At 39.4% G+C, this 22653-nt stretch overlaps 1 protein-coding gene and 1 pseudogene across 1 annotated transcript; one reads left to right on the top strand and one right to left on the bottom strand.

The window, feature by feature from the left end:
* Positions 1–1857: 1857 nt before the first annotated feature.
* On the bottom strand, positions 1858–10029 carry LOC104430005 (annotated as a pseudogene).
* A 7489-nt stretch (positions 10030–17518) lies between these two features.
* Positions 17519–18577, top strand: LOC104430006 (glutathione S-transferase). Its single transcript, XM_039299641.1, has 4 exons — positions 17519–17665; positions 17787–17835; positions 18015–18088; positions 18206–18577. The coding sequence occupies exons 1-4, from the start codon at positions 17519–17521 to the stop codon at positions 18575–18577; spliced, it is 642 nt and encodes a 213-aa protein (XP_039155575.1).
* The last annotated feature ends 4076 nt before the right edge of the window (positions 18578–22653 follow it).

The following is a 22653-nucleotide window of genomic DNA, read 5'->3' as shown; positions in this document are numbered from 1 at the left end:
GATTTGGAACTTGTTTTGTTATTGTATTTCTGCATTTTAAATCGGTTAACTTTTCCTTGGGATTCTCGACTCTTTGGCATAAATAATACCTCAAAGTTCCTTATCGAAATGGACACTGTTTAGTTATCACGTGAAGTTGAATACTGATGGCCATGATAGATAGATCTCTCCATGTATTTAACATCCACAGCTCAAGAGAAATTAATGAATTTAATTTTTGGACTACGCACCCTTTCTAGGTGGTCACCATTTTCAAGTCCGGAGGAGGGAGAATCTCGTGCTTTCCTAGACATGTTCACGAGCGACACGTGTATGCATGATGACATCTTTAGAAAACTGCGTCAATTGCTGACTTAAATTAATCCCCAACATGTGATTCGATTAATAAATTAGATGTATCTATGGGAACGTTAAATTAAACTACCAATTAGTCGACGGTCCTAGACTCGTAAGCATTGTCAAAAGCGTTCTTTGGAGGACCATTGTCAAAAGCAGATCCACGCAATGATTAATGGGAACATGGTTCAAAGCAAGACTCTTTGGGCGAACGTCCTTTTTTTTTGGCACATAGCTAGGAATATGATTAAATTAGTGGCTGTAAGTATCTACAAGCACCATTACCAATGCCAGTCATGATAGCGGTATCGCACTTCTAAAGTCTTTTTAAGAGTTTGCACATTGGTCTCTCTAGTTTTCAGGGAGCATGTTTCTTGTCCCATTATTTTCTTTCTATCAAATTATGCCCCAACGAGAAGTTCGGTCTTTCCAACTACTTTCATTATAATGAATTTTTTCCATTGAATTCAACAAGTACACATATAAGTCTCTATACCAAAAATGACAACGTTGATCATCATGCTTAAGGTGTCTAGGTTTGGTCCTTTTACTTTGTTTTGCTCTGAAACTACCATCCCTAGTATGTTTTTTTTTTTTTATGAGAATTTAAGTATATTTCCATCTCGAGTCTAAAGAAAATGTGCAATAGACGTCGGCTGCTAATATGTGACGATATCGAAAGGATGTAAGGAGGCTATTTAAGCGTTGACTTCAGCAATTAAAATTTCCGTAGATTTATGGTAGATTCATCGATTTGAGTTTGTCACGGAGAGCTTTACAGCACATACTATAGTTGATTTGTTAGAAGGCATTTCCTACCCATTCCAACGATGTAAACTCCAATTTCTTTTGCAATTGCAATGGAGGCGGAAGGTTACTTGTCTGAATATGGACAAACACATTGCTCCAATTAGGCAGTAGGTAAAGAGGGGATGACCTTGGACTTTTAATTTAAGATTAACCATCGCATGATTAATGCCACGGGGAAGTCGTGTGCTTCCATGGGAAAGTGTAAACTGGTGCCTACCCAGCAGCCACCTTTGACCTCTCTTTTTCTCAAGGAATATGTGCTTTTTCTTTCCGTGTCTAATTTTAATCTCACTGTCCTGTGAAAGTGATTGATGTCGTCTTGTGAAATGGAAACTAGAAAATGATTTCTCGAGGACGAGCTCATTTTTTCTAGAATAAGGGGATTTTTAAAAGCCAGAAGTGGGCAAAGCTCTAAGCAGCCTGATTGGTTCTGTGGATACAAGCAATTCCAAAGCCAGAGTCGTTGAACTAGAATTATGACTGAATACTTCAGCATGTTGCCAAAAAAAAAAAGGAAATAGGTGAGTTCCCGCGGATCAAATAACTGGTTCTAAGCTTAACATACATGCCTGTACAATTGAGATGAACTATATAAATAAGCAGAAACAACAAGCACCGACTGATCCGTCATAACGGATGAGAATTAATATTTGGACTCTGACATGAACAGGGTTTTTCCATTACACTGCATACCTTCGCCTAATGTTGGGCTTACAACACCTTTTTTTCGTTGCTTCCACTTACCGATCCAGCACCATTACAGCACAAAAACTGGTGCACATATTAGGCAAAAATGAAAGGCAAAATCGGCATAGGATTTTCCCAATACCTTCAAGGTCAACTTCACCCGAATGCGCACTGATACATTCAGCACCGGTAGTCGATTATCTATGTTCGTGGTTGAAATCCCATTACTGTCCTAGCTTAGGTCTTTCCATTCCTCCGAATCCTGTCAAAAATTGGATGGATTCGCCACTCATTCTTTTGCACAAGGCCGGGTATTTGGATATCCAAAAGTGAAAAAAATGAAGACACAGTACCTTCAGCAAATTATGGAAATGCAATGAATGGCCAGGGAGAAGAGGCAGCTTTCCCTCTCTAAGATTCAGATACCGAAGCCCTGGTTCCAGCAAAGAAAGGTGATTCTCTAATAAGCTCATCTATAGAAACTCTCCAGGAATATATGCCAACCTTGTCAAGATGACCAAGATGGTAATTCTGGATCTCCGGAAGCATATACCGCACGTCGCCCTCCTTAGTTGGTAGGCTGTTATTAAGGAGACTCGCACAACCAAAATCACCAAGCTTGTATACACCATTCTTGACATATATATATGATCTAACTTAACATCAAGGTGGGCAATTCCTCTGTCGCGCATAAAAAGCAAAGCTTTCCCAAGCTGCAGGTTTAGCAATTGTAATTAATGGAGACAATATATAAAACCTTCATGACAAGATTACAAAAATAAAATCCATAACAATAGGCCACTACATCTTGTCAAAGGAATTGAAGATGGTCATACATACATACATACAGAGGAAAGGAGCTATAGCCAGAGTTTCTATTGCAGTCTCACTGCATTATCCAGGACTTGATGACACAGATAGTTTATTTACTGATAACCCCAAAACAACATCTTAGAAATAATTGAAGCATTGTGAATCACACTATGACAGAAAGTCAATGGAAGCTCGTCAATAGCATTCACAAAGCCACTGGTCACACAAATTATATGCTAGGAAGTTGGTAGTCTCTGTACTTTTTCAAGAAGGACCTTTTTTTTATTAGCATTTTCTGCAACTAAACCATTTTTTGGAAAAGGAGGTGCCACATGCATAAATCCCACTTTTAAGTTCTTTGAGCAATACGAGCCCTAAAATGCCCTCTATGCAAGCATTATGAGTAAGATAAGATGGATGACCGGATGGGATATGATTCTGATGGAAACAATTATAAATCCAAATTGAAGAATCCCATTTATATAATCAAAATATTTGGTGGAACATTGAATTCAAAGAACACTAGTAAAACCTCATGGACAAACGATGCAAAGTGCCCCATTCAAGCAAATCTATCCCTCTTTTTCTTCATTTTCACACTCACACATGCAAGACATATTTCCTGCTATCCTTGTGCCAGTTTGCAAATTAGGTAAACACACAATTATCCAGCATTACATGTTTGGAAAAGTTCTATTGATCTTTGTTAACGCCTAAATTTTGGTGACCCGATTAATTATTCATTAATTACATAAAAATTAAGGATAATTTTTAACCCCTAAAAAAATAATTTTCATTAAATCACATCACATATAGACACTAGGAGAATTTGCATTACTAGTATTAAAAAAAATTAATTATTATATTTTTTAAAAATAATATTTATTAAAAGAAGAAGAAGAAGAAGAAGAAGAAGAAGAAGCGACACCGGGCCGGGGCCAGGCCAGCCCGGCCTTCTTTCTCTTCCCTTCTTCTTCCTCGTTTGAGCCAGGCCCATTTCCTCTGTTCTTTCCCCGGCTCGGCCTGCGCACCTATCTTCTTCCTCCTTCCTCCTCACGCGAAGCACTCTCCTCTGTGGCGAAAGACGTGCAGGAGCAGAAAGCAAAAGCAGCCGTGAGCCGCCGATCGGGATCAGGCCGGCCGGCCAATCTAACAGTGGCAGAAGCCATGCGCGCTTGCCGGTTGCCTTTAAAAGGGAGAGATGGCTGCTCGTTTCGAGGGGCGGTTCTTGAAGGGAGAGAGACTGGAGATTGAGAGGGTTCGGGAGAAGAGAGAAAGGGGGAGAGAGTGAGATAGAGAGTGAGGCTGCGAGTGAAGGGCCTCCTCCGGTATCCACCGCGCTTGGCCGCCGACCCTCGCCGACGTGTGCTTCTCCACGGTAGGTCTTGTGCCTATCTTTTTGATCTGTGTCGAGTTGCATCGCTTTCCCGAGGATCTTGCACCGCGGGGCGGCCGGCTGGCTATTGCTCGATCCATTTCGAGTTCACCCTCCCGTCGCCGCTGCCTAAGCCGAGTAGGGATCTCCTCATTTTAAACGCCTGTCCCCGTGAACCCCTGCTGCTCCGCCCTATTTTGGTAGGATAGGACAATGAGTTTTGTTCCTTCCCTTAGTCCCAAGCATGCTGGGCTTTTGTGGGCTAATGTGGTTGACATCGAATGTCCCTTGATGATTTTTTTTTAAGTCTGGCGCTGAGTCCGAGTCCAAAAACGGTTGATATCGTTCCCCCGGTCCATGCCTAACACCTGTTCGACGATATGTCTAGGCCAGCCTAGGCCCGTGCATTACCGATCCCCATATGTTCTTGAACGCGTATAAGTAGGCTTTGCATGTTATAAACCTCTGGTTGTTTGCTAGTCGTCGCTTGCATCATCGGGCCAAGTCTGGGCATACATTCGCTGCGTTTTATTTGTCTCCCGTTGATTTCCTGGATGTGGTGGCTATAAAGTGGGGCGCGGCTCGGAGTGGCCGGCGATGATGCCACGAGGTGGTGGTGGCGGCGGCAGCGGCAAGCGACGATCTCAGCCGCTGCTTCGTTTATGGTGCTCGGCGCGAGAGAATAGGTTGGGCGTTCGGCGATGGAGGCATTGGGAGGAGGGGCTGGCTTCGGGAAGAAGACGATGCAGGCAAAAGGGAAATAAAAGAACAAAAAAAAAAATTTAATAAATTGAAAAGAGAGTGAGAAATGACTAGGTTGGGCTTATTTAGTTTTAATCAGGCTTAATGGGCTTTGGGATTAAATAGGTTTTTAATGAGCCGGGGTTGGGAAATTCAGGGTGGTTTTATCTTTAGACATGCTCAGGCTGAGCTTAGCGAGATGGCCTTAACGTGCTTAATTTCAATAAAATGGGCTGGATGGGTTTTCTTTTCGAAATGGGTTAGCTTTAAACAAGCCCAATCATGCCCGTGGCCCAAGCCCGAGAGTCCCAGTTCAGCCTGTGTTCGGGCCAGGTCCAGTCCTTATTTTCCGAATAAATCCTTTCTTTTTTATTAAGATTTAAAAATTCGAAGAAAATATTAAAAAATTTTTAAAATTATTTAAATTTTTATGAAATTCAGAAAAATTCAGAAAAAAAGAAATCTTTGGAAAAGGGTTTAAATTTAGCACTTTGAGTAGTTTTCCCTTAAAAAGTAAAAAAAAAACCTTCAAAAGTAAAACCCAATTGAATAAGCTTTTAAGGCTTCACCATAGATTTTTAAATGTCTTTTTTTTTTTTAGAGATGATACTAGGTTGCTGCTTGCACTTTTCAATTCAATTATACTTGATTGTGCAATTTCAATATATTGATTGTTATTTTCTTAGAATTGTTAGGATAAAACTTAAAATTTTCGATAAATTATCCTGACACTTTGATTAGCAAACAATCAAATTTAAGTATCAAAAGGGCTTTAGTTAATTAGCTAAGGTAATCAAGTCTCCAATTTTGAAATCTCTAATTGCTCAAGCATGAAGACAACACTCCCGCGTCTTGATTAGGGTTTCTAGCCACCCATTCATAATGGCTAGTGGTGGCTCTTTTTGAACACATAGATTAAGAAAATCGATGTCACGTAAGGTATGGACTTAGGAGAACCCATGTTTTATAAGCAAGTACATCTAAACGTATTTCCCACTCTCTCGAGGGGTAGGTCACAACAATCTTTGACATGTATCACCTTCCCCTAAAGATTGAAGCTTTAAGTTCCACTCTTCAACAAGCACAAATAAAAATTCAAAAAAACTGCTCTTCTTTCCGCTGCATATTCAAGATTCAAGAAACAACTTCATCTGCTTATGAAGTGACCCTGATACTTGAGGAGAGGAGACTATGCTCATTTAACGCCAGAATCATTCCTTAATTCTGAATGCCATTGACCATTGCTTCATGTGCCGCTTGATATAAATTACCTAATAACGGCCATTTTCATCATAAAACATTGATATCATCATATGAACTTGTGGTTGACCTGATGTAGAGCTGTCAATGCATCACATTCGGTTAAACGCGAAGACTTCTGTCTAGATAAGATGTAATCACAGAGCTCCATCTGAATGTAAAGATGCTCATTTTCAAACCAAGAATAGTAATATCCAACAATGTTCTCGTGAGAGGCTGTAATAAACATGCGAAGATTATTAAAGAAAAACATGCAGCGGACATACAAAATTGAGGTAATGAACCCGGCATTGATGCCTAAAGCTGCCAAAGATTGTACTTCCATCAAAGCTATTTCTGCTGCAAGACAGTGGGTAACATATGCCGTTCAAATAAGAGGATTAGACAGACTCGTTACCTTGTCTTGATACAATGGCCTGATGCTTTACTTCACAGCATACAAGGCTACAAGCAACCATCTATTCTCCTTAAAGCTTTAAAACCACGGTTGAAGGTACCAGCTCCAATTTGCAGGGAAGAATTTGCAAGTCAACAAGTCGACCCAAAAGAAACTTGAATTTCTGGATAGTGAAGAGTAACTATGTACTATATTTGCAAAATGCTTTAATTTTGAATAGACCTCAATTTCATGTGATCGTGAAGAATTGGTCTTGAAGCGCCGCCTCGTTGTTGAGTGCTTGGGAGGGATTTTCTTTGTCGTGAATTACATCCAAGAAGGTTTAGTGTTAAAGCCAATTAAATCTTGTGGTAAGATTTGCATGTAATTCCATCGTGAGATTGAGAGATTATTTCTTGAGGAATTTCGGGGCTAAACACTGTGTGTGTTATTGGGTGTAATTGGGGCTTGGAAACACCGGAGAGTGTTTGAGTGACTTGAGTGTGTAATATCCTTGTATCGCTTGATCTATAGTGAAATTCCGTCGCCGCTCTCTCCCGTGGACGTAGGTCTTTATGATCGAACCACGTAAATCTGGTGTCCGATTTATTTTCTTTTTCTATCTATATTATTGTTCGATCGCTCGCCCTATCTCAACACTTGTCTTGATACAATGGCCTGATGCTTTGCTTCACAGTATGCAAGCAACCATCTATTCTCCTTAAAACTTTTAAAACACGGCTGAAGTTACCAGGTCCAATTTTCTGGGAAGAATTTGCAAATCAACAAGTCCATCCGAAGGAAACTTGAATTTGCGGATGGTGAAGAGCAGCTATATACTATAATTGCAAAAGGCTTTAATTTTGAATAGACCAATTTCATGGAAATCAGTGTGGTACCGTGCGAGACCATCTCCTCCGCTAATAGAAGAGAATGAGCCTGAATATTGCTGCTTACCAACTAACGTACCTAAACATCTTAATTGAAATAGCGAACAAGTCATTAGCAATATCTCATTATCATTTGGTCTATATTTTTAAAGACATGGAATATATAGTATACACAATTTTAGAAGTTTTGGTTATGATTTATACAGGCCACATAATCGAAAACTTAACAGGCAATGTAGACATACCAGCACATTTGGACCTTTGATTTCCAAAAGGATCTATGTCAGCCTATAAAGCATCACTGAGATATGGGTTTCTAATGCAAGGAGGGTGCGTGACCCTACAGCGTATAGCAATGGCAGACTGGGGGACAAACTGTGTATAGGCTGCTTGGGATTTGATACTGTTGACTGTGAGAATTCAGGGTAACTTGATCTGAGGAAAGTCACAACAGTAAACGCCTCAAACTTTGAACTACTAATATGTAACAATTATGACAATCAGAAATTTCCACATCAAGAAGAGAAATGGCTGATAAGAGCTAAAACTGTGTATCTTTGTGTATATGCTGTGGAAAGTGCATGGAGATGAAAAAATTGAATCAAAACTACTCAAATTGGGCATTGACAACTTAGAAAGTTTGGACAAGCCAAGCAAAGCCGTGAACAGATATATCATGTGGCTATGATATGTCTCAACATGAATGGGCCCAAGACTTCAGTATAATATCTCACAATTCAGTCCCCAGAATGATCGCTTTCCTTCAACACTCTTTGACTTGCTCGAGCGAGAGAACCTGGATGAAGGATCCAGCTCTTTGCAACTCCCATTATGTTAGTCATAACCATGATGATACATCAAAAAATAATAAAACATATAAAAGCATATGATGCATCAAAATATGATATAACATAAGAAATTATTATTTCCAATGGTAGATGCCCAAAACCTGATCTAGCATCACCCTTGAAATGATCGACCTAAAAAGGTTGATAAACAATCACAGATGATCATATAGATCTCAAAGGCTTGATTGTATTCGTAGAAAAGAATACAGCTTACAATGAAAATTTTGTCCCAATACTATTATCAATTAAATAACCAACAGACTTTGCAAATTTTTAGAGTTATCCCTCAAAGCAAAAATCAAGTCGACCTTTATTTCACACATTCCAATTCACATCAACCACTCACCTGCTGTATTATGCATACTAAAATTCATGATGCTTATACAGAAGAATTACCTAGCTGCCATGTTCCCTATAAATTTGTTCAAAAATCAAAGACACGGTTGAATGATTAAACCGGCAGAGTAGAGTCCAACTATTCTATTAGAGAACCCCACCAGGAAGAGTAATTTGCATCATTTGTTGCACCTAGACGAAAGCTCTGGATTCACATTCTATCCGAAGTGTATGAACCAACATTCCATTTACGTCCTACAGTAAATTATTAAGATGTTGCCCATGAAGGCCATTGAACATGGGATATGGAAAACCTGTATAAGAAGCATCAAGAGCACAGCTAAAACACGCCTTGCTGACATATTTTGCTCCTAGTCGTATCAAGTTTCTTTGGTGATTTTGGGGAAGAAAAGTTATCATCCATAATATCACATAAGAATCAGTCAGAGCAGAGAACAAACTCACATGTACCTTACCTTGTTATAATCCAAGCTGATCAGGAGTAGCCTGCTCCTGCTTCTGGTTCTGCTTCGGATGGGAAGAGAGAAGGTCACTGTGCGAGTCTTGTTGGGTTCGCAAAGAGGTGCGAAAGAGTGACCAGAGGCAATGAGGACTATCGTTTGGCCTGGTCAATTGATTGATCAAAACCGTCCGTCTTGCAGACTTTGATAACAGCCTCTCTCTTGACTCTTTACCTTTACCCGAATGTTCAGGTACAGCCGCAGCTTGATGTTTTTAAGGATTTCAGTGACCGTTGAATTTCATCCGTTAATCTTTAAATTCCTAACCTTTTATATGTTACGATATTTTATGGGATTAATACCACGAAAAACTCCAAAATGATATACATATAATAAATCTATCTCAAATTAATTTTTTGACCACCAAAAACCCTCAAATTGATATACTTTTGTTATACCACAGACTAGTACGCTTGTAACAAATTTATCCTCTATTAATTTTCATTAAATTTTATTGTCAAATTATTAAGTTGGATGACACGTGACAGTTTATTAGTGTACCAATTTGGGATTTTACTTTATATTTGTCATAGTTGTATTAGTTTTGTTGTTTTTTGTGGTATTAATACAATTTAACGGATGGTATATTCATTACAAATGTAAAAGTTTAGAGTTTTTTTATATTTTTTTTTAGTAAATTTGTCACAAATATATCAATTTAGGATTTTCTGTGTCCATTTTGGATAAAATTTGTCATAAATCAAATAGTTTAGGATTTGGGATAAATTTATAGTGGATATATCAGTTTGAGATTTTTTGTGATATTAACCCTAATTATGAAAGACATACATAATATCACAATCCATTTCTCGAAGGATCCTAAAATCATTAATAAATATGAACCTGCCTATACCAAGCAGAATCACTCTAGTTCTCCACCAACAAAAGTGGAGTACAGGCCAGTTGGCCTCACCATAGTCTCGGCAACAGGTCTCAAGAAGGTGAAAGATGTTCTGCTAATGCTTGGGTATTTGAAGGCCAAAATCTCCGCCGACCCCCACACCAAGCAGCGGACTCCGGCTGCCAAGGACGGCATCGACGTCGCTTCCCTCCAAAAGAAGGATGGCCCCCCTTCGATTCTAAAGCTCAGATGCTAACGGCTTAGTGGCGGTGATCTCAACATTGAAGAAACTCAGGTGATGTAAGATTATTCATAGATATGTGGCGAAGGAGAAAAATAGCCTCATCATCGCGAACAAAATTTTCCTTCACTTTAGAATACGAAAGAGTGTAATTCTATCGACGTGATATCGAAATCTTAATTCCGGTCGTTGATGAAATAAATCAAGAAGTGCAACTCAGTGGCAGACCTAGAAACCTAGTTCATAGGATGACGAGATAAGAAAACTTTACAATGGTCAATGCCTAAGTAAAGGGGATGAGGTAAAAGATTTTTATATGTAATTTAATGAACTGTGGCGCATGCTGGTATTCAGGTACCCATCAAGAAATTACTCGAAAAGGCTGGCGAGAACAAGGATCCTAAGAAAGTCGAATATTAGGTATATAAATCCTTTGGTTAAAAAGAAGGCGAATTGAAGTTCAGATTCCATTTGTTTCGCAAAAATTAATTGATTTGAATAATATTTTCAATAAAAATTATCACTAATATCGCTTACAAAGATGAATAAACAAAAATAAAATTTCATTGTCCACGAAAATATATAGATATTAATTGTTGTCGGTGATGAAAATATTTTCCATTGATTAATAATTTTAAGCAATATAGGTAATCATTTTTTGGAAAATATTCTTTAAATTATTCATTTTTCGCGAAATAAACAGAGCTTCATATTCGAAGTTCGGGGACAAAATATTCGAAGGATTTCCTTTGTGAGCACCACCAAGCGTGCCGTATGCCACGGCAACAACCCAAACCCGAATGGATTGTCCACCGGCAGGATGCCCTTAGGCTAGCCTTGGGGGTGGATATGGGCTAGTTCCTCAAGGACGGTCCGAAGACCTCACTCCACCGTTGGGATCACATCCTCAGTGTAGCTCCGTAGGAGGACACGAGCTCAGTCCTCAGGGCGGGCCTGGAGATGCGATTATTCAAGCAAGGTATCCTCAGCCAGCAGCTAGTTATCCGCAAGCGCCAGGCGCGTATATTCAACCATTCCTAGCTATCCACAGATTGGATATCCTCAACCTACTCCAGGATATCCTCAGCCTGCTTCGGGCTATCAACAGCCGGTGCAAGTGAAGCCATCATGCCTCAGCAACCGAATGGCAACGACGGTGGTTTTCAAAATGGGAGCCACATTCATGAAGGGAGCCACTGGTGGTATGGTGTCGAGTGACGATGTTGGATAATGGAGGAGCGGCTTATCAATCGAGATATCACGTTTGACATGTCGATGCTGGCAGATTTATATTTCTCTATTTCTTGAAAATTTTCGAATCCCGTCTAAATTCCTATGAACTGCATTTTTCTCTTTCGTAGGATGACTACTTGTATTCGTAATCTTCTTCTTCTTCTTCTTTTGCATTTGTATGCGAATTTAAGGAAGCTGGTGTTACTAATAAAGGTGAAATGATGAGATCTGAACCTTTATAGTCAACCGCATGTTCTTGCAAAGACCAATATTCTCGCATTGTTTGGCTTAGGTAACGTAAGAATGACATTTATAATAAGAAGAAATAAAATGATGATTCCCGTAATACCCTTAACATCATAAAATCATGATATGGCAGTTAATATATATTGTATCATAGCAATTATCATTTAATAGTCAACCCGTAGTCTAATAATACCCCATAAATAGTATCAAGATGTTACAATTTAATTAATCTAAATTTTCCATCCATGATTTAGTGATTAATATATCATCATGATTTACGCATAATCATATAGTATCTGATTATATTAAATTAAACGTTTTTATTACATGACTAATGGTAAAACAGGAAATTATAGTAATCAGAATATCATGAAACATGTAATATTTGATTATGGAAACTTAGATATTCGTACATAATAATAAGCACTTAACGTTATGCTAACTATTATACTAAGAATAATATTTAATACAATAAAAACATAATGAGTACCACATCAATTGTCTACTTAGTATATATAAAATTTTAGTCGTTAGTTATATAACATGTGATTATGTCAAAGTAATTACAATTGGTATTGTCATTGTATGACTAAGACAGGTAAATTTAAATATAATCTAAATAAATATAAATTATAATTGATATTCTAATATTCGTGTTATTATCCTCGCTGTATATATGTTAATCCTCTTTGGCTAAGACATATAAAACCTCATTCACCATTTCAAATATCCCCATTCTATCATTTCCATTTTCAGCTAGCACCTCTCCATCTCCCTCGTTAGCGCATGCACCCATGACCATCGTCCTCTCTTCCGGGTTGAGGTCCAGATTTCGACATTAGTTCTTGGGGAGAAAAAGAGAAAGTAGAGCAAGCAATTACTGTGACGAAGGTCGTTGGAGTGGCCTTCACTGCAGAGACGATGCGGGCCGTCGCTGCCCTCAACGACAAGGACGTCTAGTTTGAATTCGAGTTCGTCCCCTTAGCTATGCGAGCACAAGCAGAAGAACGTAAGTCTCCGCCCCAGCCCACCACCTGTGCGACAGTATTCCTAACTTTTTTCTGGTCTTGGGTCTCAACGTGCTCCTCTCAATAAACCCTCCGTCTCTCTCACATCCAACGTTTCTCGATCTCTCTCTGTGCAGCCTTTCGGTCAAGTCCCGGCCTTTGAGAACGGAGATTTGAAGCTATTCGGCAAGTCGTCCTAGTGTGACCATGACGAGAGATGAAAGTGTCCAAGCATCTAAACAAAAAGTTCGTCTTAGGCCGATCTGCCGGTACAAGCTCACCTATTCACGCGACCGATGTGGACCAGACATCAAGTCTTTCCACGCAAAGAGAAATATCCCAAGTACCAGGTCTCCGAGACGAGTGTGAAAACCTTGACGAATAAAAAGAACGAAAGTTTAAAAAGGCGGAAAAAAAGGATCGCCGAGAGAGAAAAAAAAAAGGAGCCCGATGCGAGAAATAATAATAATAATAAAAAAATAAAAAAAGGGGAACGCTTCTCTCTCTCACACACCCGAACTCCTCTTACACACTCTCCCCACTTCGCACCAGCTTCATCGATTCACACGTAAAGAAATCAGCGTGAAGAAACCAAAGTCGGTCATATCATATAATATGAACAACATCCATATTAATAATTTCCAATTAAAATTGACTAAAATAATCAAATTGACAAATTATCAAAATATTTAAGATTAAATTAGCACAATTAAAATTTTAATATTTAAATTAATATTCATACAATAGATTTTAGTCTTTTTTGGTAATTATTTTTTTTATCTCTTTCTTTTTTCTACAAAGTCCAACGAAAGTCGCAATCCTCACCCTAATTTTTAATGTTTTTTTTTAATTATTCATTTATTATTTTTCTTTTTCTTTTTTCTTCTTTTTTTTTTTCTTCGCGCCCTTTTTCCTCCGGTTGGTCATCAAAACTTGGCAACTAGTGAAAGAGGCCAAGGCTAGCAAGGTCAACCTTGCCTGTGGCTGGCGAGCTTCACCGCCACCGGTGGTCATAGTTGTTTACCCCAAAACCTTTCAATGTATGGTTTTTGTTGATGCAGATCCGTGAAGAATTTGGAGAGAAGTTCCCCAAATTTTTGTTTTTGCCTAAAACCTAAGGTGAAGAAGAAGGAGATTGTGAAGATTTTCAGCGATGATGCTTTGGATTCAATTGAAAAGGGACTCGATCCCCAAGGGCGATGAAGGTTTGAAGCCGTCACCTGTGGAGACTATGATGGTCACTTGTCCCTACCACCTTGTCCTTGCCGACCTCCAGGTAGTAAAGGGCCTCGGTTCCGCCACTGCCACTTGCTCGTGAAGCTCGTTGACCGCAAGCCTCGCTGCCAGCTCGACCTTTGGCAGGGATCCCTCGCCAAAGGGTTGGGCAAGCCTCGCGCATGGTCGGAGAGGGCTTGAGCCTCACTAGTCCTGTGAGCAACCTAGGCGAGCCACTCTTATTATGTTGCAATGCCATGACAAGGCTTTCTCTTGTCCTCACCAATTAGAGAAAGGAGAAGAATGGAAGAAAAAAATAAATAATAATCCAAAAATATTAAAATATTATTAAAATAGTTCACAATAACACTAACTGTGTCACGTAGGACAATTGGTGTACACATCAGAGTCGACTAGCCAAAATTGACAGAATAAACTAAATTCATATAAATGCAAAATGTTAAAGATTCAATTGGCCCAAAAAAAAAAGAATTAAAACTAAATTATGTCTAATTTTAAGATTTTTTTGGTAATTTTCCTATCAAGTCTCGGCCTTGAGGGTGGAGATTTGAAGCTTTTGGGTAAGTCATCCCGTCACTAATGTAATTATCTTGTGTGACCATGATGAGACATAAGTTTTTAGATTATCAAATGTTTAGTCAAATTTGAGTCTTCAATCAGTCAACAAAACGAGCAACAACCACGCCAAATATAGTGGATATCCTGATTATGATGCTCTTCGTGGTGTCAGAATCAAGGGCTATTACGGATTACATTGCCTGTACATACGCGGAGAAGGGCACTCCGCTCGTCTGCGAGGGCAAACCCAGGGCGATGGTGAGCGTGATGATAGAGTTCGGGGCCGATCAGGGGGCCATAAAGTCGAAGATGCAGTGGGAGCTTGCGTACGAGCCGAAACCCGACAGGGCCGCGGATTCTGCGGTAATCGAAAAGGACATGGAGAGAAATGGTGGTGAATAGGGGCGAGCAGCGGTCTAGGGGTCGAACCCGATCGACCTCGGACCGCCCAACCCCGCCGGTCTTGGTCCGGTTCCCAAGAGGACTGGGTCGGTCCTTGGTCCCGAAATTCCAAGACCAACACCGCGCGGGTTGGCCCTCGGTCCTAGAGTTTTGGGTCGGCCCAACCTGGACCAACCCTAAATATTATATTATATTATTTATAATTCTTTTATATATTCAAACCTAAGTAAAATGTTTGTTATATTATATTATATTGAGATGTTCTATCAATAGCATTAATAGTAATTTCAATTTAAAACTTTTGTTGAGTATTAATTATGTGTCGTTTGTTTTGTTTTCAGGTATTTAGAAGTTCAAGTGAATTAACAAGATGTGAAGTTATATATTCATGGTTTATATTAAGTATTTTGAACTTTTTATGGTTTAATTGTATTTTATTAATGAATTTCAGCTGCACTTTACTTTTCAATTTGTGTCAAATAGTAGAAATTTTTGAAGAGTAGAGTAGTAATCAGCTTGTTACGGTGATTTGCTAGTCAAGTGGTGTGAAGCTCATTTTTTGGTTGAGTGGACTCTATAATCAAATGTAGGAGAACGCTTTTGCATATGGTGTTATGAATATTAAAGATAGATGATTACAAGAACTTTCCATCTTGTCCCATATCTCGATGAGCGGTTAACAGGTACGGAATTTCTATTATTGTGTCATCTTAAATTTACTAAATATGTATTGGTATTTATAGTTTAGTTGCACAATACCGCATTATCGATGGATGTGTAATTTGAATTTGTAGGTTTGCTTTTTTAGGGAGTATAAAAAATAAGACGAAAAAATTATTGATCGGTCCCTAGGGTTGACCACGAACCGGACCGAACCCATTGGGCCGGTCCGGTCCTTGGTCCTGTGCTTAATAGGGTCGGTCCTCGGTCCTAAAAATTGAGGACCGACACCGTATGGGTTGGTCCTAGGGTTAGGGGGTGGCCCGGACCAACCCGGACCATGCTCACCCCTAGTGGTGAAGGCGTGGATTGAGGCCGAGGTCCAACACTTTGACCGCGTGGCGTCGAAGCTACCGTTGGAGCTCATGTGCAAAGAAAAGATAAAAATAAATTATTAAATTATTAAATTATTAATATCAAATGTACCATTTTAAGATGGTTAGTATGGATGTCAGCAATTTTCGATTAAAATTAATTAGAATGACCAAATTGACAGTGTTAAAAAATTTAAAATTGAATTATTACAATTGAAAATTTAAATTAACATTCACACAATAAATTTTAGAATTTTTTGGTAATATTTTTTTGAAGTAGATTGGTACGCCATACTTAACGAAACATGGGTACGAAACCTTCTACATGATTAGTTAGATGTTGACTTTGACGAGATAGGAGAGAGCACTAATTCTTGCAGAAGCGATCATGTTGGGTCGTGAATTTGCAGAACAGATAACCCCAGGATTATAACATCACGTGTTAGACTTGAATAAATAAGTGATTGTTCAAATTTTTTTTCTTATTTGAGAGGGTTGGAACCGATGCTCTGATTTTGCACGAGGACAAGGTAATAGCTCATGGACAAATCAATTGCCGGATCATCAAGATCATATAGATACAAACATGAGGATGTTCTTATTCAGATCATCTCCTATCGGATGGCTACAGCTTCATGATCCCGAAAGCTTTACCCAATTCTATTATTAAAGTACCATAGAAGTTCAATAGACGATATTCATGTCTAAGTATAGCTTTCTATAAATTTTTCATATTTCACCTCAAAATTCTTTTGCCATTGCAGTCTTTAGAGTTTGAGAGTTAAGATAAAAAAATAATAATAAAAGCCAAAAATCAATTATCCAATATTTGCATCGTGATGTTTAACACATAGAAGTCTGAACAATTTAGTTTCTAAAATTAATTGATTCGCCATAATTGGAATGATCTTGTCTAGCTACAATAAAAAGGGAAATATGACAAAAGGGCTGCGATGGATTTTGCGAAAAAGGCCAGATGCATCCCAAAATGATGACTAAAAGATGCCCCAAGTTTTGGTTGTACGAAAGAAAATTGAATTTTTCCACTTTATTTTTCCTATACAAAGAATTTAGAGTTAGAAATATTGAAACTTGGTAAGTCTTAAAACTGTCATATCTAAATTTTGAGATATAAAATCCTCGATCCTCCCTTCTCAAAACCTTAACGGAGAATTGCCGTGGCTAATGGTGGCGGGTTTAGAGGCCTAGGTTGTGCAAAGTGCTATGTGGGACAGGAAAGCAAGCTGGGAGAGAGAGATGAATGTCGTTTTCGAATGGATAGGAATGCTGGAATGGACAGGCCGGGCGTCAATTCCAAAACCAGATAGGAAACGAGAATTTCAATTCCAAAACGATATCCATCTCTCTCCTGTGAGGGCATTCCTGTCCATTCCAGCATGACATTTGCTTTCCAGGGACATTCCTGTCCATTACACAGTCTTGCTTTCCAGGAATCTTGCTTTCCAGGGACATTCCTGTCCATTACAAAATGGCATTCATCTCTCTCTCAGCTTCCGCGCCGAATGTCATTTTGGCCAAAATGCACAGGGTAACCCGAAAATGACACTTGAGCACACCACCATTAATGACATTCATCTCTCTCTCCCAGCTTGCTTTCCTCCCCCTGGGCACTTTGCCCTCCCCTTTCCTATATAAGCTGTCTAAACCCACCGTCATTAGCCATTTTGAGAGAGAGAGAGATAGAAAAGAAAGCAGAGCGAGTGACCATGGTGATGAAGATCTATGGAAGCGTCAACTCCACCGAGACCACGCGGGTCTTTGCTGCCCTCTACGAAAAGGGCCTCCCGTTCGAGTTTGTCCCAGTCGACATGCGAGCTGGCGAGCACAAGGAAGACCATTTCCTCGCCCTCAACGTAAGTCTCCGTCCCTTCCCGCCACCTGTTCGACAGTTTTGGTCTTGGGGTCTGAAGGTGTTCCTTTCAAGAAACCCTCCTTTGTCTCTCGGATCTAACGTTTCTCCATCTCTTCGTGCAGCCTTTCGGTCAAGTCCCGGCCTTTGAGGACGGAGATTTGAAGCTATTTGGTAACCCTTTCTATTACCGGTAGATTATCTTGCGTGGCATGACGAAAGATGAAGGCGTTTAGTCGTAGTATTTAGGTTATCTAGTGTTTAGTCAAATAGAGTCTTTAATCAGTTAACTGAACAAGAAATAATGATGCGAAATATAGTTCATATCTCGATTATGCTCTTTGTGGTGTCAGAATCAAGGGCAATCACTCGCTACATTGCTCATAAATACGCGGAAAAGGGCACTCCGCTCGTCTACGAGGGAAAACCCATGGCGAAGGTGAGCGCACGGGTGGAGGTCAAGGTCGCCCAGGAGAGCATGGAGTCGAAGCTGCAATGCGATTTCATGCTCGACAGGGCTGCGGATGCTGCAGTAATCGAAAACATGATGGCGACGGTGAACGTTTGGACTGAGGTCGAGGCCCGCCAGTTTGACCCCGTGGCGTCGAAGCTACAGCGGGAGCTCGTGCACAGGCAGATGTTCGGCGTGGCCCCGGACGCTGCAGTATTCGAGGAGAATGGGACCGAGCTCACCAAGGTCCTCGACATCTACGAGGCCCGGCTGAGCCAGTCCAAGTACTTGGGCTGCGACTTCTTCACCGTCGCCGACCTCCACCACCTCCCGGCCCTGACCAACCTGATGGGGACACCGGCGAGGACACTGTTCGATGCCCGCCCTAAGGTGAGCGCATGGGTGGCCAACCTCATGGCCCGGCCGGCGTGGGTCAAGGTTCTTGCCTTGAGGAACCAATACTAAAGCAAAGGGTCTAGTTGAGATTATCTGGTTATGGGGGAATAAAAAATGAGACCCTTCATACCTCTATTTCATACGAGTTTGTCATCGTATTCTATGAGAAAATATTGGCGTATTCTATCGCTGATTCTGTACTTCTCCGGTCCCATTTTCATGTGGGCATTGGATAAACCTTTTGAGATTTGCTCTGAAGGTTCTTTAATTATCATGATGATGAGGAGGAAATATTGGCTGGGGCTGGTTTTGTAAGACTGTCAATAATGAGAAACAATAGATGAGAGAGTTATGTTTCACGAGTCATTCGCTAATGTCTCATCCTTATAGTTTCATTCGAGAGTAGTAATTGTTGCAAGTGCTGTTTTGTTTCTGCCGATGAAGCCGTCTTTGTCCTTGCATCATCTCCATGGGATGGCCTACAGTTTCATAACCACTTTCCTCACCAACTACGAGATCTTAACCCATTTTTATTTGTTAAATTACAATAGAAGTTCACTAGACAATATTCATGTACAAGTATAGCTTTTTACAAATTTTTCACATTTCACCTCAACCATCTTTCATTGTTGTAGTTTCTAGAATTGAAGAGCCTAGAGATAAAAGTCAAAATTCAGCCAAGAGTACACCAATACTCACTTATCCAATTTTGCATCATAATGATTAACAAATGAATGTCTAAACATTTTCGTTTTGAGAATAATCAACCCAGGTCTGGTATTTTCGCTTTGCTCACAAAATACTTACTTTTAAATTAGTCGGTCGACACATTATGGTCTAGCATGTGTGCGTATTTGGTGTGAAGTTCCATTTGCATTTCAAACGGAAAAATGACTGATAATTTACATAGTCAAAACTCATATTAATTATTCATCATGATATGCTTAATATAGTGAAATCATAGATACATGAAAACCCTACATTTCTTATGATGACAATTATTCTTTCTAAGGCCTATCTCATAAACCATGCATTCTTCGTTGATCTTAAATATTCAGATGCACCAACGTTAGAGGACCTCCACTTGGTATCTTTTTAAGTGATGTTAGGTAGCTCGGACATAAAAAGGGTTAAAAAGGTGTAAGAACCAATGACTTACCATAGGCATTGCCTATTTTCTCAGGAACCCTAAAGCCAAGAGTGGCCCCATCGCATACCAGCGGTAGGAGATCAAACTTGTCCTTCATACTTTGACAATATATGTATGATTTTCACACAAGGAAAACATCCCAGGGACAGCGATTGTTGGATGATCTAAGATGTCCTTGAGATTATAGCTTGGCTCGCAATGATTGCGACCACGAAAATCTACATCACATAAGGTTATCGCCAACGTGAATATGTAGATGAAGACGTATGATCTTAAAAGAACCATCTTCATTTGTAATTAATCTCCAAGAATTAGCATGTAATGAAGGTTAGAAGATATTCACCAGGTACAGCTTCGTGGAATGCTTCACAACAAGATTGTTATATTTGCGAAGAAACGAGGCTTGTCTAGCATATGCCCAATATGAGCGAGGAGTACGTTACGATACACATACTTATTTATATGAAGGGGACTGTGAAGTGCCCAATGTCAGCGAATCACGCCTCCATTCTCGCATCATTTGAAGAGCTAATCGATTATATGGAGATTATACATATGATCGGAGCGAAGCGGTACCCTACTTTGTCCCTGCCAAGCCTTTGGACCATGAACAAGCACACCAGTATTGCCACCGAAATCCTTACTATCATATCTGTAATATACAAAGGTGTTTAAGTTTTAGAGAGAGAGAGAAAATTTTAGTAGACTCTACCATTCACGTGCATATGTTTTTTCACGGCAATAATTTATGTATGACAACTGTCAATTCAGGGGTGAAATTTTATTTTTGTTTGTCTAACCTGTTCATTTCTTTAGTTCAATGAATAAAATTGAAAGAACCCAATGATAACGTTTTACTCACTTGGGATGTCAAAAGGATGCCCAATATCGTGGCCAGATTTAATGTTTCTGTCGTCCCTTTATAGAGGAACGGTGGAGCCATATTTGTACTGTTCGTGTTAATTTAATTCAAGCCCCTTTAAGAAGATAAAATATCTACTTCAAATGAACCAAGTCACAAAGTTTCTGAATAAGACAAGGTGCGGGTTTTGATTCTTTTTTTCCCTTGTTGTGCAACCAAATAGTGTTTGGCCGAGCGATGACCGAGACATGTACAACCATGCCACAATATGTTCGATCGATCTATCCTTTCCCATTGTCCTTCCGTGATCGCCATCATATATATTTTGAAGGGTTTTCGCTAAAAGACATAATTCATATGGTGCAAGGCAATGTATGATTTACAGTCATAATTGCAATTTAGGGTAAACAAAGTCGTGGCACAACAAAGAGAAAACGTGGGTACATACCAAAAGTACTCTCTCTCTCTCTCTCTCTCTCTCTCTCTCTCTCTCTCTCTCTCTCTAAAAGAGATATTACAATCTCGGGTAAACAAAGTCGTGGCACAGTAAAGAGAAAACATGGGCACATACCAAAAGTACTCGCTCCCTCCCTCCCTCCCTCCCCTCAATTATCTTATTCATGAAACAGTAGACAAGAGCCCCGTATACGTAGTATTCGCGATTGGGCAACTGAAAAAGTTCTAGCAAACTGAAATTTTAACCAAAAACTGATTTGTCAAGATATGGCAAGTACTTATATTCCATATATTTTGACTATGGTGATTAAGGTTAACGTTACATAAAAAAGATACTACTAATGTACAACATAATAATGTCAAGTTACACGTCGGGAAGGTGAAACCTTCACACAGATAAAATAACATGTAGTACCTCGCATACAAACATTGTAAACATTCATCCCATATCCGGTTGGTTACTAAAAGTATGGTCGGTTAACGTCACCAGTTTGTGCTTCTTCTTTTCTTTTTCTTTTTTTTACCAGTCTGTGACTTTGATTGAACAAATTTTACTGGGGCAAAATAATCAAAGTCAAATAGAGCATGCGGACTTACGATTTACGACAACATTTGAGCAGATGAATTTTCGTTTCCTTCGTCTACACGAAATCACTCGCTACGCTGGTAAAAAATTCCACTTCTCGAAGCCTCTTATGTATAACAGTACAGGCCATGTATTTTTTCTGAATTAATTAATTAATTAATTAAGATTGGTCAAAAGTGTCGGACCCATGTTTTGGCTGCACTCGCCCATGGAACCAATAGAACTTTGCTTCATTTCGGCTATAAGATTTTGAACCAAATGAACTTTGAATTCTGGATACCAAACATAACATAAGATGGAGACGACAAAGAAACTTTATTTATTTTTATTGAAAGTTGGGTGGAGCAGGTAGATGTATTTGCTTTAGTGAGAGACTGTTCTTCTGACAAAATATCTTTTGCCTCGACAAAGGCCATGGGCAATGCAGGCTTTGTTCTACAAACATGTCACTACTTTGATGACCAAGAAAATCCCCATCAATTTGACAAATTAGTAAGATAAGGATTACGGTTATTTTTTACGTTTAGAGCATGAGTTCAACTTATTTATTGTTTAGTTAAAAGAAATATGGCGATTCATGCACTTCCCAAATAATAATGCTCACGTGTGCTAATCATATTTACTTAAAAATCGATTCACAGTATAACATGATGTAAATCCGAACATGAACATAGAACATTATAAAATCTTCTAACAACTAATCAATGAGATTCTAAGGGGTACTCATTTTTGTAATTAAAAAGCAATCAATTTGTCGGACGTTATCACATAACTTTTCAATCAAGACTCCGTAAATCCATACTAAAATTCTTCTCTTCTTGGTACTCGTATAAAAGTTCGTTCTAAATCAAACTTACGAAGATATTGTGTGATTAGGTTTCTCTTACCATCGCTGTTGTCTGTGGTGCATAGGGCTATGAAAATGTACTTAATGAGAGGGATCGACGTGATGGTGTAGAAGATGAGGGAGTGGATGCTTAAGACGTCGTCGTTGTACTTGATGCCCTTGGCGAAGATGCTATACACGTAAAGCGGCGCCAGGGCGAGGTCCCCATACACTATCACACTGTTCTGGAACGCCGAATTCCATA

This window comes from Eucalyptus grandis, chromosome 8 (genome assembly GCF_016545825.1).
Source record: "Eucalyptus grandis isolate ANBG69807.140 chromosome 8, ASM1654582v1, whole genome shotgun sequence".
NCBI lineage: Eukaryota > Viridiplantae > Streptophyta > Magnoliopsida > Myrtales > Myrtaceae > Eucalyptus > Eucalyptus grandis.
The sequence above is the reverse complement of the archived record's forward strand: the minus strand, read 5'-3'. Positions and strand labels throughout refer to the sequence as shown.

Coding starts and splice junctions, on each gene's coding strand:
- LOC104430006 (XM_039299641.1), top strand. CDS start 17,519: ATGGTGATGAAGATCTATGGAAGCGTCAACTCCACCGAGACCACGCGG. Junction 17,836..18,014: donor CGGAGATTTGAAGCTATTTG/GTAACCCTTTCT, acceptor TTGTGGTGTCAG/AATCAAGGGCAATCACTCGC. Junction 18,089..18,205: donor CGCTCGTCTACGAGGGAAAA/CCCATGGCGAAG, acceptor GTAATCGAAAAC/ATGATGGCGACGGTGAACGT.